Raw genomic sequence first — 13428 nt, forward strand, 5'->3', positions numbered from 1 at the left:
TCCTGTGGAGGGGGGCGGGGTATGGGGGGCTCTGCTCTGACTCCTGTGGAGGGGGGCGAGGTATGGAGGGCTCTGTCTTGCCCCCCAGGCTCAGCAGAGGCCGCCCTCCTCCCCCCACGTCCCAGCCCTGCCCCCCTTAGTGACTCCTGCGCTGGCTGGCCACACATGGTCTGACATGCAGTCCTCAGGTGTCAGTTGAGCAGATGCTTGACCCTCAGCCCCTAAGTCTCTCTAGGTAGTGAACCAAGGAGCTCTGCCCCCACCTTCAGGAGGAAGAGACCCAAGTCGGCGCCCTCCATGACCTAAGAGCGGGGCCAGCAGTGCCTCCCTGTCCTGGCGGAGGCAGAGAACCTCCCAGCTTTAGAGCCACCTTGTCCCAGGGCGGGTCTGCCTCCCTCTGGCAAATCCCTGGGCTCGGGTTTCCTCCTCTGTAAATGGGCACAAGGAGAGTCCCTTAAACGCCCAGTGTGGACCCAGCTCCAGGCCTTTCCTTTCTCCCTGGCGTACTCTCCACCCTCACGCAGGGCCCACGGCCACTTTGGGACACGGTGAACTCCCGCACTGCTGTGGCGGTGGGCGGAGAGAAATGACGCGTGGGCGGAGGCGGCCACAGCCAGAGACTGCCCGCCCTCCTGCTGCCATGAGGGCCTGTCCAGGCCAGCCCTGTGCTACTCCCAGCCCCGCTGTCCAGGTTCCACACACGCACCCCTCTTTTCTCCCGCCTGGAGGTCTGGGATCCATGGCCTGCCGAGACCCAGGCCCCTGCTCCCTCACAATCCCAGGCCACGCCAGCTGCCTACCAGAGTCCCCAGCAGGCTTGCGGGACTTGGCTTCCGTGAAGCTTGGCAGGGAGCAGAGCTCATGGGAACACACTCCCCCGGGTAGGCAGGCGCCTGCCCTGAACCCCCAACCCGGGCCCGTGTCCAGTACATCGGAATTGTCATCGCTTGCGTTGTTTTCTCAACCAAAGGCCTTGGAGCACGCTGAGGTGAAGCGATTGCTTTCCCTTCAAACAGATGCTGGGGTGGGAGGGGGCGCGATGGCTGGGGGTGCTGTGCGGGCACACAGACCTTGACCCAGAAATGTGCTGTGGCAAGATCAGAGGTCAGCCCTGGGTGGGGCTGGGGGTAGCTAGGCAGATACCCCAGGAGGAAGCAACACATGTTCCCCTCACTTGCCCCCATTCCCCATCAAGTAGGTTAGCGTTTAGGGAACAGAGCCTGAAAAGCGCTCGAACCCAAAACTGCTGATGCTATTAAGGCCCAAAGTTAACAAAACCAAGCTTTGGAGCCCTGTCTGGAGTGTAATTCATTATTTGTTAAACAAAATGATGGTTACTAGAAGCAAATCGGCAGGAAGGAGAACCTAAGTCCCAGCTTGGCCTCAGAGGCCCCCGCCACTCCCCACCCAGCCCTGCACCTCCGCACACACACTCAGCTCACCCATGGGGCCTCCCCACGTGGCCATGGCATTCACACGCCTACTCACCCCCCACATGCTCCGGGCCAGCAGGGCCCCTCCTTCTCCCTTCCCATCCTTTCCCAGGGCTGGCATCTGCTCACATTACCAGGCTGGTGCAGACAGCCGTGCCCAGGAGCTGCTCCCAGGAGCCAGGCTGCTCTGTGGCTGGCGGGGAGGTGGGCACAGCCCCTCTCATCAAACACCAGGCAGGGCAAGGTCTGGCTGCCCCCATCGGTCCACTACCCTCCGGAAGTTTGTGGCACTCAAGGGCATCCTCTGCTGAGCCCCTGCCTGGAGCTGGGCACTGCGGACAGACTTGGCCCTCGTTCATAGCAGCAGGAAGAGGAGGAGGTGGTGGGACAGGAGGGGAGGAGAGAGGGAGAAAGAAATAGGAGCTTAAATTTAGTGCTGTTCTTCCCAAGCTGAGTTGCCTGGGCGGTATGTGAGGTCCCCCCACCTCCCCTCCCTAAAGACTAGAGCTGTCCATCCCTAGACCCGTCCGCCCAGGAGAGAAAAAAGTACCTAGTTTAGAATTTTCTGGAGGTGTCCCACTGCTAAGCCCAGAGGCCAGAGGAAAATGGCCGTGTTTCCACCTGAGTGTACCTGGGTCCTTCTTAGATACCCCAAAACCTGGCGTTCCTGACAGGTCACTGGTCCCAGGTCCCTTCTCCTGTACACAGACCCTGTGAGGGACCCTGGGTGCTCAGCCCCCACCCGACTGCAGAGGACTCGCACATCTGCGGCCCTAGAGAGCAGGAGCGGAGAGGGGCAGCGGGCGGTACCCAGGGCAGAAGGATCGAGCCCATCGATAGTGACCTCAGCTGGAGGTGACTCCCCCAACCTTCTGTGAGAGCTCACTGGAGGACAGGCGTGAGGGAGAGAGAAATCTGGAGGCCCAGTGTGGGAGTGAGAGAAACTTGTGGAGAGGGGCCTGGGCAGGGGTCAGGGGAAAACACGTTAGAGAAATTAAGAGAGAAAACAGCCTCCCCGGCTGGCGGCTGGCTGGGCTGCCTGCCTCCCGCAATGCAGCCCTAATTGAATTTCTCTGTTAACAATGGAAACACCTCAGCAGTCCGGCCTCTCTCCCTCTTTCTGATAAGCCAGTGACCCGAGGGAAATTGGGGTCAGGAGGAGGAGAAATTGGAAACAAACAGTCTTTTCTCACTGCTGGGGACACTGGTTTTGGCTGGGGCCCAAGGAGCTGGAGGAGGGCTGACAACTCCCCGTCTGTTTCCTCTGTGGAGCTGACCCTCCCCTGCATGGCCCCAGAGCCCTGGGTCCTGTGGCTGAGGGAGGGGGCGGAAAGCATCCTCTTCTTGAAAGGGGGCCCCCCAACCCAGTTTAACCCAGTCAGGGGTAGAGCAGGTGCCAGACACCCGTGTCAGGCCAGCTTCCTCTCTGTGGGTCACGCTCTCCCCACCACTAAAGTCTTCCTGTGGCAGGTGCACTCCCGGCCCCAGTACCCTGAATGCTCCTTGGATCCAGACAGCCCTGGTGCCTACATCAAGCTGCTCCTCTCTGAGCCTCTGTTTCCCCATCCACAGACTGGGAGCAATACAGTCTGGGGGTGTGACTTGAGGAAGCAGGGACTCTACGGTGTGGAAAATTCTTGCTAAGCCCCAGGGGTCTATTATCATGCTCCATAATTGCAGTAATTATATTGTTAATAGCTGTTATTACATTATCACAGCCAGAATCTACCTGCTAACCCCCAGGGAGGTGAGCCGGATCCTTCCTCACCCACAGAGCCCCCAAAGTGCACCTGTCTACCCACCCCGTCAGCCAGGGTGGTGGAGGCCAGCCCCGACCCAAAGCTTCCCCATGCTGTTGCTTCTGAACAGCAGGAACCCCATTTAGCGATATTTCTTTAAGCGACTCGGGGAGACAGGACTTAGGTAACAATGTAATGAATGGAAGTGCTGAGGCAGGACTGTGTCCCCCTGGGACACCTCTAAGAGCTCCCTCTGGGCTGAGGGCACGCTGGCCTCCTGCCAGACGGAGCGCAAGGACCTCACACCCTGTGCGAGGCCCAGCGTGGCCCTGGGCCCTGGCTACCCGCCCCTTCCACCGCCAGGGCTGCCCGCCATGGAGGTCCGGATCAACGTGTCGAGGCAGCAAGTGGAGAAGGTGTTTGGGCTGGAGGAGTACTGGTGCCAGTGCGTGGCCTGGAGCTCCTCGGGCACCACCAAGAGTCAGAAGGCCTACATCCGCATCGCCTGTGAGTCCAGGGCGCGGTCGGGGTGTCCCCAGGGAGGCATGCAGGAGGGCCCCATCAGAACGCCTCAGGTCCTGTTTTGATGGGTGGAGGAAGAGCCTGTGGATGCTACCCAGGCACCTCTAGGTCCCCTGGGCACATGGCACCTCCTTTTCCATGTGTTCTGGCCCCTGCGGGACTGGGAGATGGACCCAGCCAGGCAGAGCTGACTTGAGGCTCTTGGCCTGGGGGACACGCTTGTTCTTCTCCCAGATCTGCGCAAGAATTTCGAGCAGGAGCCATTGGCCAAAGAAGTGTCCCTGGAGCAGGGCATCGTGCTGCCCTGTCGCCCACCAGAGGGCATCCCCCCAGCTGAGGTGAGAGGGGGCTCCACTCCACAAGTGGGCAGGGCGCTCAGGTCTCCGGTTCCACCTGTCCACCCCCCAAGGCCGGACCCTCCCCACCAGGGGTCACTCACTCCATCAGGCAGCAGTGGCGTGCCTCTCCCCCAGGTGGAGTGGCTCCGAAATGAGGACCTGGTGGACCCGGCCCTGGACCCCAATGTGTACATCACCCGGGAGCACAGCCTGGTGGTGCGACAGGCCCGCCTGGCCGACACAGCCAACTACACCTGTGTGGCCAAGAACATCGTGGCGCGTCGCCGCAGTGCTTCCGCCGCTGTCATCGTCTACGGTGGGCCTCCTCGATGGTGGACAGGGGCCTCTGGCTTAGGGAGAGGACGGAGGGGCCGGCATAGGGGCAGTGAGGTGTGGCCAGCTGGTGAGAGAGCCATGCGACAGAGCCAGGAGGGCCAGACGGTGGTCTGACCAGGAAGGAAAGGGAGAGAGCTGGCTGTGGCCATGGGGGGGCCGAGGGGCATGTCTGAGGGGTGGGGCAGGCCGGGGTCATCCGTGGCCAGACCATGGTCTAGCTTACTAGAAGGCTGTGGGTAGGGGGAGCTGAGGGGCCAGCGTGGGAATCTAGGAAAGGCAAAGCATACCCGTGCTCCTGTGCCCTGGCCCCCCAGGTGGGTCGTAGTTCCATGGGCACCCCCAGGAGCTGGCAGCGGGAGGGGGCAGGAGTAGCCTTTGTGAAAGGCCAGGGGTCTGTGCCAGGGGAGAACGGGAGCGGCAGTTAGGGCCGGTGGCCCCAAATGTCCACAGCACCCACTGGGAGAAGGGCCTATAGAGTGGGTGCTGCTGGGCCCTGGGGGCAGTGGGCACCAGTGTGGCCCCCCAGGGGCCTCTCTTCCAGCACAGCCCCAGCCAGCCCGTTTCCAGCCTAAGCCCCTCCGCCCTGGCGCCCCGGCCCCAGGCCAGCGTGTCTGAGGAAACCCCCGCTCCCTGACCCAGTCCTTCTCTGTCCGGCCAGTGAACGGTGGGTGGTCGACGTGGACCGAGTGGTCCGTCTGCAGCGCCAGCTGTGGGCGCGGCTGGCAGAAACGGAGCCGGAGCTGCACCAACCCGGCACCTCTCAACGGGGGCGCCTTCTGTGAGGGGCAGAATGTCCAGAAAACAGCCTGCGCCACCCTGTGCCCAGGTACCAGCGGCCACCGCCTCCCGCATCGCTCCTCTCCACACCATCTCCGTGTCCTGGCTCCATCTCGCCCACCAGCCTGCCCCCCATGGCTCCATCCCACCAGCCCGCACACAGAGCCAGGCTCAGCCAAGGATGGGGTTCAGTGTGATCGGAGGCAGGACTTGGTCTGGGTCCCAACTGAGTCACAGGGTCTGAGGTGTAGTCGGGACAGGTACATCAGTGCAAGTCAGGGCCCAGCCGGGGGCCGCAGGGCCACCTGTGCTGGGACCCAAAGTGTCCTCTATGATGAGCTCTCTCACAGCCCGGGGCCAGGGCGCCCTCTGGAGTGGGTGGAGCCAAGCAGGCCCGGCCTCATTGTGCCTCCCGCCATTAGCATGCATCATCCAGGCCAGCTGGACACCAAGGACGTGGAGACTGGCTACTGGGCCCCGGTTCCAGCATTGTGCCGGGTCCAGACGTCCAGCGGGGCCGCATCAGCAGCCTCCGGGGCTGCTTCCTGGCTGACGGCACTGTCTATCTTGTGTCTAGTGGATGGCAGCTGGAGCCCATGGAGCAAGTGGTCAGCCTGTGGGCTTGACTGCACTCACTGGAGAAGTCGGGAGTGCTCTGACCCAGCACCCCGAAATGGAGGCGAGGAATGTCAGGGTGCTGACCTGGACACCCGCAATTGTACCAGTGACCTTTGTGTGCACAGTGAGTCCTTTCCTTCCTGGGAGTCCATGTCTCTTCACGGGGATTGGCCCTGACCAGTCCAGGGAGGTGGTAGCCAAGGAAAAAAACCATCCTCAAGATCCTCCCCTCCCTTGCACACATGCCCACACACTCCCCAATACCTGCTGCACCTCCCCGAGACAACAGGCTGCACCCATTTCCCCAGGAAATCAACTCCCAGACACGGCCCCTGCGGCTCTGCCTCGCAGGGCCCCCAAGTGCAAGTCCTGTCGGGACTCCAGGCTTCTGAGGCCTGTTAATTACAAGGCCATAACTAACAATTAAAGATCTCCGTTGGATTTTTTTCTCTAGAACACACCCTCCCCCAGTCTTTCAATTAAAAACCTAATTATCTGTGTCAATTCCTTTCTGATGGACATTTCTTCCATTATGCAAAGCCCTTCTAAAATCAATATAACTTCCTCCAGGAAGTCAGTCACCCCCTACAGACCTTGCCCAGGCCTCAAGGAGGGAGCCAAAGAGAAGAGCCTTAGAACCCCTATCCCTGGACCAGGAACCACAGTGTCCACCCTTCTAGCCCCAAGGAAGCAGATCTCCTGTTTTGAGGATCCTTGGAGCTCACCCTAGTCCCAGCTGCCCTGTGCCTCAGAAAAGCAGGTTCAGCCCACACCAGGCCACCCTGGGGAGTGGCTCTTCCCCCTCCATGTTATCTGGCAGCAACCTCAGTCTGAATTGAGCCCTGGAGGGATGCGACTCTTCTCAGAGTGACCAGCAAGGTGGTGGCGGATGCAGGGCTAGGAAGCCAAGGACTGCGGTGCTCCCCACCACCGCATCCACGCATCCACCCCCCCCCCCCAGTGCCGATCCCCAAGGGGTGGAGGCCTCATCCCTCTGGGTATAGACCACTGCCCTTGCCTTCCCAAGGGTGGAGGCCTCATCCCTCTGGGTATGACCGCTGCCCTCACCTTCCCAGCCTCCCGTGCCTTGCCCCTCCCAATGCCGCTCTCTCCTGCAGCTGCTTCTGGCCCCGAGGACGTGGCCCTCTACGTGGGCCTCATTGCCGTAGCGGTGTGCCTGCTCCTGCTGTTGCTTGTCCTCATCCTTGTTTATTGCCGAAAGAAGGAGGGACTGGATTCGGACGTGGCCGACTCATCCATTCTTACCTCAGGCTTCCAGCCTGTCAGCATCAAGCCCAGCAAAGCAGGTGTGTGGGGAGGTGGGGGGGAGCGGGTGGGGGGTTATCCCCAGCACTCGTGCGCAAGCCCGGGGCAAGGATGACCCTGTCAGGGCCACCCTAGCCCCACTCCCTGAGTCTGTCTCTGTCCTTGCAGATAATCCCCACCTGCTCACCATCCAACCAGACCTCAGCACTACCACCACCACCTACCAGGGCAGTCTGTGTCCCCGGCAGGATGGACCCAGTTCCAAGTTCCAGCTCACCAACGGGCATCTGCTCAGCCCACTGGGTGGTGGCCGCCACACGCTGCACCACAGCTCGCCCACCTCTGAGGCCGAGGACTTTGTCTCCCGACTGTCCACCCAGAACTACTTCCGCTCCCTGCCCCGCGGCTCCAGCAACATGGCCTATGGGACCTTCAACTTCCTCGGGGGCCGGCTGATGATCCCTAATACAGGTGGGAAGGACCCCAGGGTGCCCTGGGGAGCTCTGAGAGGCTAGCCCAGAGAACAGGACGGCCCCAGTGTTCCTCCTCTGCTTCTCAGCGGCAGCCAAGTGACTAAGGCAGGCCAGCAAGGAAAGGGGATCGAGCTGGGGACTGTCAGTCGCAGTGGCGACTGATGTAAAGTGTCGGGACTGCTGTCCACTCAGCCAGTCGGCATGGGCCTGCCCCTGGGCCCAGAGGGAGGGCTGGGGCACACTCCAACGAGCTGGGCTAGTGGAGAGATGGCAGAGAATGTGCCTAAACAGGGGACTGTTCCACCTGCCACCTCACAGAAACACCTGTGTCGGGGTTGCCAAGAAAATGGGGGTCACCGGGGCCTCCCGCTCTTCACTTGCCTGCTCACCCTCACCCTGAAAGAACTCACAGGCCCTTTTCCTGTTCGTTTTTCCGGAAGTACCTCGTCCTCCAGGGTGGCTGCCCACTCCTACCCTGAAGTTCCCTCTTCCCTCAGCGTAGAGGGCTCCGAGTGGCCCTTTACTTTGCCCCTCCAGCTGCCCCCAGTGTCTGCCCCTGCTACGGGTAGGTATTTCTCAGAGCTCCCTCCTGGCCCCTCCTGCGCCAGCCATCTCGCCCACTCCATGGCTGTGGCCAGCGTCGGCAGCTCCCTCCCACTCCTCCATCCACCGCCAGTTCTCCTGGGCAACAGAGCTGCGCACCCAGCTGCCTCCTGGGCAGCTCCATCTGGATGTCTCATAGCACCTCAGATTCCTCATGCCTAAAACAGCACCGTCTCCCACCCTCCCCCAGAACCTCTTGCTCCCCCTCTTTCCCCCTCGGGGACAGCACCACTCTCAAACCAGAAACCGGGGGTCACCTTAACCTGTTCGTCCTCACTCGCCCGCTCACCTCCGCACCAGGTGGGACCATGCCAGTCCCATCATCCTTCCTCCTCCACTGCTCCGGAGTCCTCCTGCCCCTCATCTTCCCCGCTGCCTCTCCTGGCCCAAATCGCCGCATCCACCTCTCCAGCATTCAGCCAGACTTGATCATGCCCCCCACAAAGCCTCTTCCGCGCCATGCTCCTTCACTGGCACATGTGGGATCTCAGTCCCATAGACACGCCATGCTGCCCCCTCGGTCAGCTCAGCAGCTCTTGCTCCCTTGGTGTTTGGCCTGGCAGCTCTATGCCTCATGTCCCCTTCCTTGCGATGCTATTGTGCCCCCAGCGCCACGTGGCTGCTGGAATGCGGTGAGATGTTGATGCCAAGCCCTGAAAAAGGGGCACAGTAGATACTCTGTGACCCTCAGTGAGTGACCGGCTCGCACCCGGTGTCCAGCGCCCTTCCCTTGCGTCCACTTGCCTCTCCCGCTTGCTGAGCGCTGCGTGAGCGTGAGCGCAGGGCCTGTGCCTTCCCTGCCTCTTGAGAGTGGGCATTAGCCGTCCCTGACTGAGTATGCAAGTGCGTGTGCCTGTCACACTTGGATCGCAGAGACTGTCACCAACACTGGCAGCCAGCACCAGGGATCGCAGGGACTGTCACCAACACTGGCAGCCAGCACCAGGAGGCAGCACGGGCTAGTGAAGGGAACAGCGACCACAAATGTGCCATCAGCGGCTTCAGTTCCCAGGAAGCGGTGACACTCCACCTGGCCCACCAAAGTCGCCCACCCAAGAACATGTATGCGCTTTTAGACTTGGTAGGGCAGAGTCACTGAATCTCTCCCCCTCTCCCCACTATGCAGGGACTCCAAGTACTACAAATGCAGGAAGGTGACACAGGACCACCCCACAGGGCAGATGAGGGGTCCTCATTGGATCCTGCTCACTGCCTCCCCCTCAGCAGGCACTTTTGATGCTGCCCCTACAAGACACTGGGGTGAATCTGCCAGGCAGGAGGACTCGTGCGCATTGGCCCCCCAGGACTGCGGGTGGTGGGCAAGGTTGTTAAAAGCTTCAGCCCCATCAGGGACCACTTCCACTCGGGAACAAAATTCACGGAGGTGCCCAGGAATGACAGCAGGTGGGAGGGCAGAGCACCCTGGCAGAGCACACTCAGCAGTGGTCCCCGGGTGGTCAGGGTGTGGGACAAGGGCTGGACTGGAGATGCCGCTGGAAAGGCCACGGGGGCCAGCGGCAAAGGGCTTTACGTACCAGGCCAGGGAGCCAAACCTCCTCTGAAGGCGGGGAATAAGTTTTGAGCAGAGGGGACTCTGGTGATGGGGCAGGTAGGAACAGCATGCCCAGCACCTGGGGTTCTGGAGATTCTGAGCCAAAGCTAACTGTACATGCTTTTCCCACCTGTGTTCCTCAGTTGCTCTGGGGCCACCCTGACTCAGCATCACGCCTGGGTGGGTGAGTAGACAGGTGGCATCTTGGCCCCCTCCAGGCTGGGGGCAGTCCTCAAAGAGAAGCTCGTGGACAGGCTGTCGAGTTGGTGTGTGGTGTCCCTGCAGCCCTGGTAAGCCTCTCCTTGTGCTCTTTCCCAGGCATCAGCCTCCTCATCCCTCCAGACGCCATCCCCAGAGGAAAGATCTATGAGATCTACCTCACGCTGCACAAACCGGAGGATGTGAGGTGTGGGTATAGGCCCCTCTGCCGGGCTGGGCAGGTCCTGTTTGCTGCTTCGGTCTCTGTGATGCCCCTGTCCACCCACCCTGGAAACTGGGGGGGGAGGGAGGGGAGCTGTCCCTCAGGGCCCCCAGCTCCCCAGGGTGCGCTGCTCTGCCCAGAGCCCCACTCCCAGGATGGCCGGCTGACGCCTTTCCCTCCCCACCCGTATTTCCCCACTTGAGGTTGCCCCTAGCTGGCTGTCAGACCCTGCTGAGTCCCATCGTTAGCTGCGGGCCCCCTGGAGTCCTGCTCACCAGGCCTGTCATCCTGGCCATGGACCACTGTGGGGAGCCCAGCCCCGACAGCTGGAGCCTGCGCCTCAAAAAGCAGTCCTGCGAGGGCAGCTGGGAGGTGAGTCCAAGCCCACCCCCAGCTTGGGCTCAGCTGGAACTAGGCACCCCACCCCCAAGCCTCTGGCTGCTCCTGGGAGCGGCAGCGGCCTCCAGCTGACCCATGGGCCCTGCCCGTAGGACGTGCTGCACCTGGGCGAGGAGGCGTCCTCTCACCTCTACTACTGCCAGCTGGATGCCGGCGCCTGCTATGTCTTCACCGAGCAGCTGGGCCGCTTCGCCCTGGTGGGCGAGGCCCTCAGCGTGGCCGCGGCCAAGCGCCTCAAGCTGCTTCTGTTTGCCCCCTTGGCCTGCACCTCCCTGGAGTACAACATTCGCGTCTACTGCCTGCATGACACCCACGACGCGCTCAAGGTACTGCCGCCCACCCTGCTCCAGGGGGCATTGCAGGCCGCCTGCCCTGGGGCAGCCTGGGTGGGGCAGAGGCGGGGTGCACCAGAGAGGGGCCGCTGGCCTCCAGGCTCTGCTGACCGCTGGGTGCTGCAGGAGGTGGTGCAGCTGGAGAAGCAGCTGGGAGGACAGCTGATCCAGGAGCCTCGCACCCTGCACTTCAAGGACAGTTACCACAACCTGCGCCTGTCCATCCACGATGTGCCCAGCTCCCTATGGAAGAGCAAGCTCCTCGTCAGCTACCAGGTAGAGCAGTCAAGGGGCCCGGGGCTGGGCACATCTGGCGCTGGGCACACCTGACCCTGCCCCTCCACCCTTCCCAGGAGATCCCCTTTTATCACATCTGGAACGGCACGCAGCAATACCTGCACTGCACCTTCACCTTGGAGCGTGTCAGCCCCAGCACCAGTGACCTGGCCTGCAAAGTGTGGGTGTGGCAGGTGGAGGGCGACGGGCAGAGCTTCAACATCAACTTCAACATCACCAAGGTGGGCAGGAGAGGCGCCAGCAGCACCGGAACAAATTCCACCCCAGCACCTGCGCTGCCACCCAGCCCACCTGCTCCTAGAAACTGCTCGGCAGCTTTCTGGAGTCTCCAGGGAAGGAGGTGTAGCTGCAAACACAGACAGTTGTGGGGCAGACACAATCAGATTTGGGGAACAGCAGTAAAAGGGAATGTGGGAGCAGTGGGAAAGGGAAAGGCGGCAGCCAGGGAACCCTCAGGGGCTTCCAGAGGAGGAAGTTCATACCAGGCCTCTAGGATGAGCCAGAGGCAGGCAGGCAACAGACAGAGAAAAGGTGTGTCTGGCAGTGGGGCCTGGGCGGGAAAGCAAAGGCCACTGGGGAGGGGAGCGCCAAGTCCGAGGCGAGCGGAGGGGGGTGTGGCTGGGGTGGGGACTGAGGCCTGGGCTGCCCTGCTCACCGGCTGCGGGACTTTGGGCTGGTCCCTCTGAGCTCCAGTGAGTGCCCACGGCCCCCACATGTTCTGAGGGGATCTGGGCTGGAAGTTCTAACAGGTACCCCTACCTTTCCCTACCCCCAGGACACGAGATTTGCTGAGTTGCTGGCTCTAGAGAGTGAAGGGGGGGTCCCAGCCCTAGTGGGCCCCAGTGCCTTCAAGATCCCCTTCCTCATCCGGCAGAAGATCATTACCAGCCTGGACCCACCCGGGAGCCGGAGCGCCGACTGGCGGACTCTGGCCCAGAAACTCCACCTGGACAGGTGGGTGGCAGATGGGTGGGGAGGGGCTGTGAAAGTCACTGCCGTCCAGCCCGGGTGGGAGGGGCGGACTGTGCCTCCCCGCCAGCACCTGGGGCATCTGGGGTGCCAGGACAGAGGGGAGTCCCCGCCCTCAGGCTCAGGGGTGGAGGGGACCGCCTGAGGTACAGACAGGCTGGTGACAAGCTCCTCTGTGTCCTTTGCAGCCATCTCAGCTTCTTTGCCTCCAAGCCTAGCCCCACAGCCATGATCCTCAACCTCTGGGAGGCGCGGCACTTCCCCAGCGGCAACCTCAGTCAGCTGGCCGCAGCAGTGGCCGGACTGGGCCAGCCGGACGCTGGCCTCTTCACAGTATCCGAGGCCGAGTGCTGAGGCCACCAGGCCCACGTCGTCTACACTTCACCAGCTTTGGCACCCGCCAGGGACAGGCAAAAGCCAGATGGGGCCCTTTCCCAGCCAGGAGAGCGGCGTGAGCAGGCTCCTGCCTGGCGGGCGCTGTCCCTAACACTGGCCCTCCAGGCCCGGCCTGCACTCCCAACCCACCATGGCCTGCCTGGCCAGGCTGGCACTGCCACTTGCTCCTACGCTGCTCCGGCTCCCGGGGCCCAGGGGGGACAGTGCCTCGGCCTCAGCGGGGTCCAGCCCGTCCGTGCGTGTGTCTGTGCGTGTGATGCTACCTCTCCTCTCGCCCCTGGCCCGGGGGCCGCATACACACGGGCATGCACGCACACCCTGGGTTTGGGACGTGGCCTCAGAGCTCCTGTCTGAGCCGGACCTTATGCAAACGTTTCTGTGCCTGCCAGGAGGGGGCACACCTGAGGGGCCCGGCTCCAAGTCTGCGGGACCCAGGGGCCCCAGCCAGACCGGGGAGGCCCCTGGATTCAGGCACATGACCACCACACGGGTATGTGCCCACGCATGTCTCGTGTGCTCATCTCACACGCATCCCACACGCACACGCATCTCCTGCTGTACACCCGGAGGCCGCTCGCGTCTTTCATGCCTGGTGTCGGTCTACATCTGCCTCTCACATGCTGCCCTTCTCCCGCCCACCCAGGGACACCCAACAGCTCCTCCCTGATCCCCCACAGCCCCCAGCTTCGAGGAGCCCTGCCCAGCGGGGCGTGTGAATATGCAATGGGAGTCCCGGGCTGGTCAATGGCAAGTGTGCATGCCGTGGCGTGCCCGTTCCCGGGGCTGGCCGGTATCCCCATGTGGGGCCTGTCGTGTGAAGTTCGTGCCCTGACTCTGTCTTAAGTGCATTCGCGCACTTACACTTGGCCTTATGTACACAGCCTTGCCCGGCCGCCGGGGCGCATAGGGATTTTAGCGGACGTGAATGTAAATAAATTATATATATATATTGCTAAC

At 62.1% G+C, this 13428-nt stretch overlaps 1 protein-coding gene across 4 annotated transcripts in view; it reads left to right on the plus strand.

Annotated features, from left to right (window-relative positions):
• Positions 1 to 13427, plus strand: part of UNC5A (unc-5 homolog A (C. elegans)) — a 61207-nt gene extending 47780 nt beyond the window's left edge. The window contains exons 3-16 of one of the 4 annotated variants that reach the window (XM_012722484.1): positions 3536 to 3679; positions 3929 to 4032; positions 4168 to 4348; positions 5027 to 5194; positions 5723 to 5887; positions 6840 to 7070; positions 7198 to 7500; positions 9976 to 10063; positions 10282 to 10450; positions 10570 to 10803; positions 10936 to 11085; positions 11163 to 11327; positions 11882 to 12060; positions 12264 to 13427. In XM_012722484.1, the coding sequence (XP_012577938.1) occupies positions 3536 to 3679; positions 3929 to 4032; positions 4168 to 4348; positions 5027 to 5194; positions 5723 to 5887; positions 6840 to 7070; positions 7198 to 7500; positions 9976 to 10063; positions 10282 to 10450; positions 10570 to 10803; positions 10936 to 11085; positions 11163 to 11327; positions 11882 to 12060; positions 12264 to 12429 (2447 nt within the window). In that variant the 3' untranslated portion in view covers positions 12430 to 13427. The remainder of the gene's footprint in view (positions 1 to 3535; positions 3680 to 3928; positions 4033 to 4167; positions 4349 to 5026; positions 5195 to 5722; positions 5888 to 6839; positions 7071 to 7197; positions 7501 to 9975; positions 10064 to 10281; positions 10451 to 10569; positions 10804 to 10935; positions 11086 to 11162; positions 11328 to 11881; positions 12061 to 12263) is intronic. The other 3 variants (XM_012722485.1, XM_004679253.1, XM_012722486.1) reach the window with 3 other exon arrangements.
• The last annotated feature ends 1 nt before the right edge of the window (position 13428 follows it).

The sequence above is a fragment of the Condylura cristata genome, unplaced genomic scaffold, assembly GCF_000260355.1.
Source record: "Condylura cristata isolate star-nosed mole 26May11 unplaced genomic scaffold, ConCri1.0 scaffold00008, whole genome shotgun sequence".
NCBI classification, from domain to species: domain Eukaryota; kingdom Metazoa; phylum Chordata; class Mammalia; order Eulipotyphla; family Talpidae; genus Condylura; species Condylura cristata.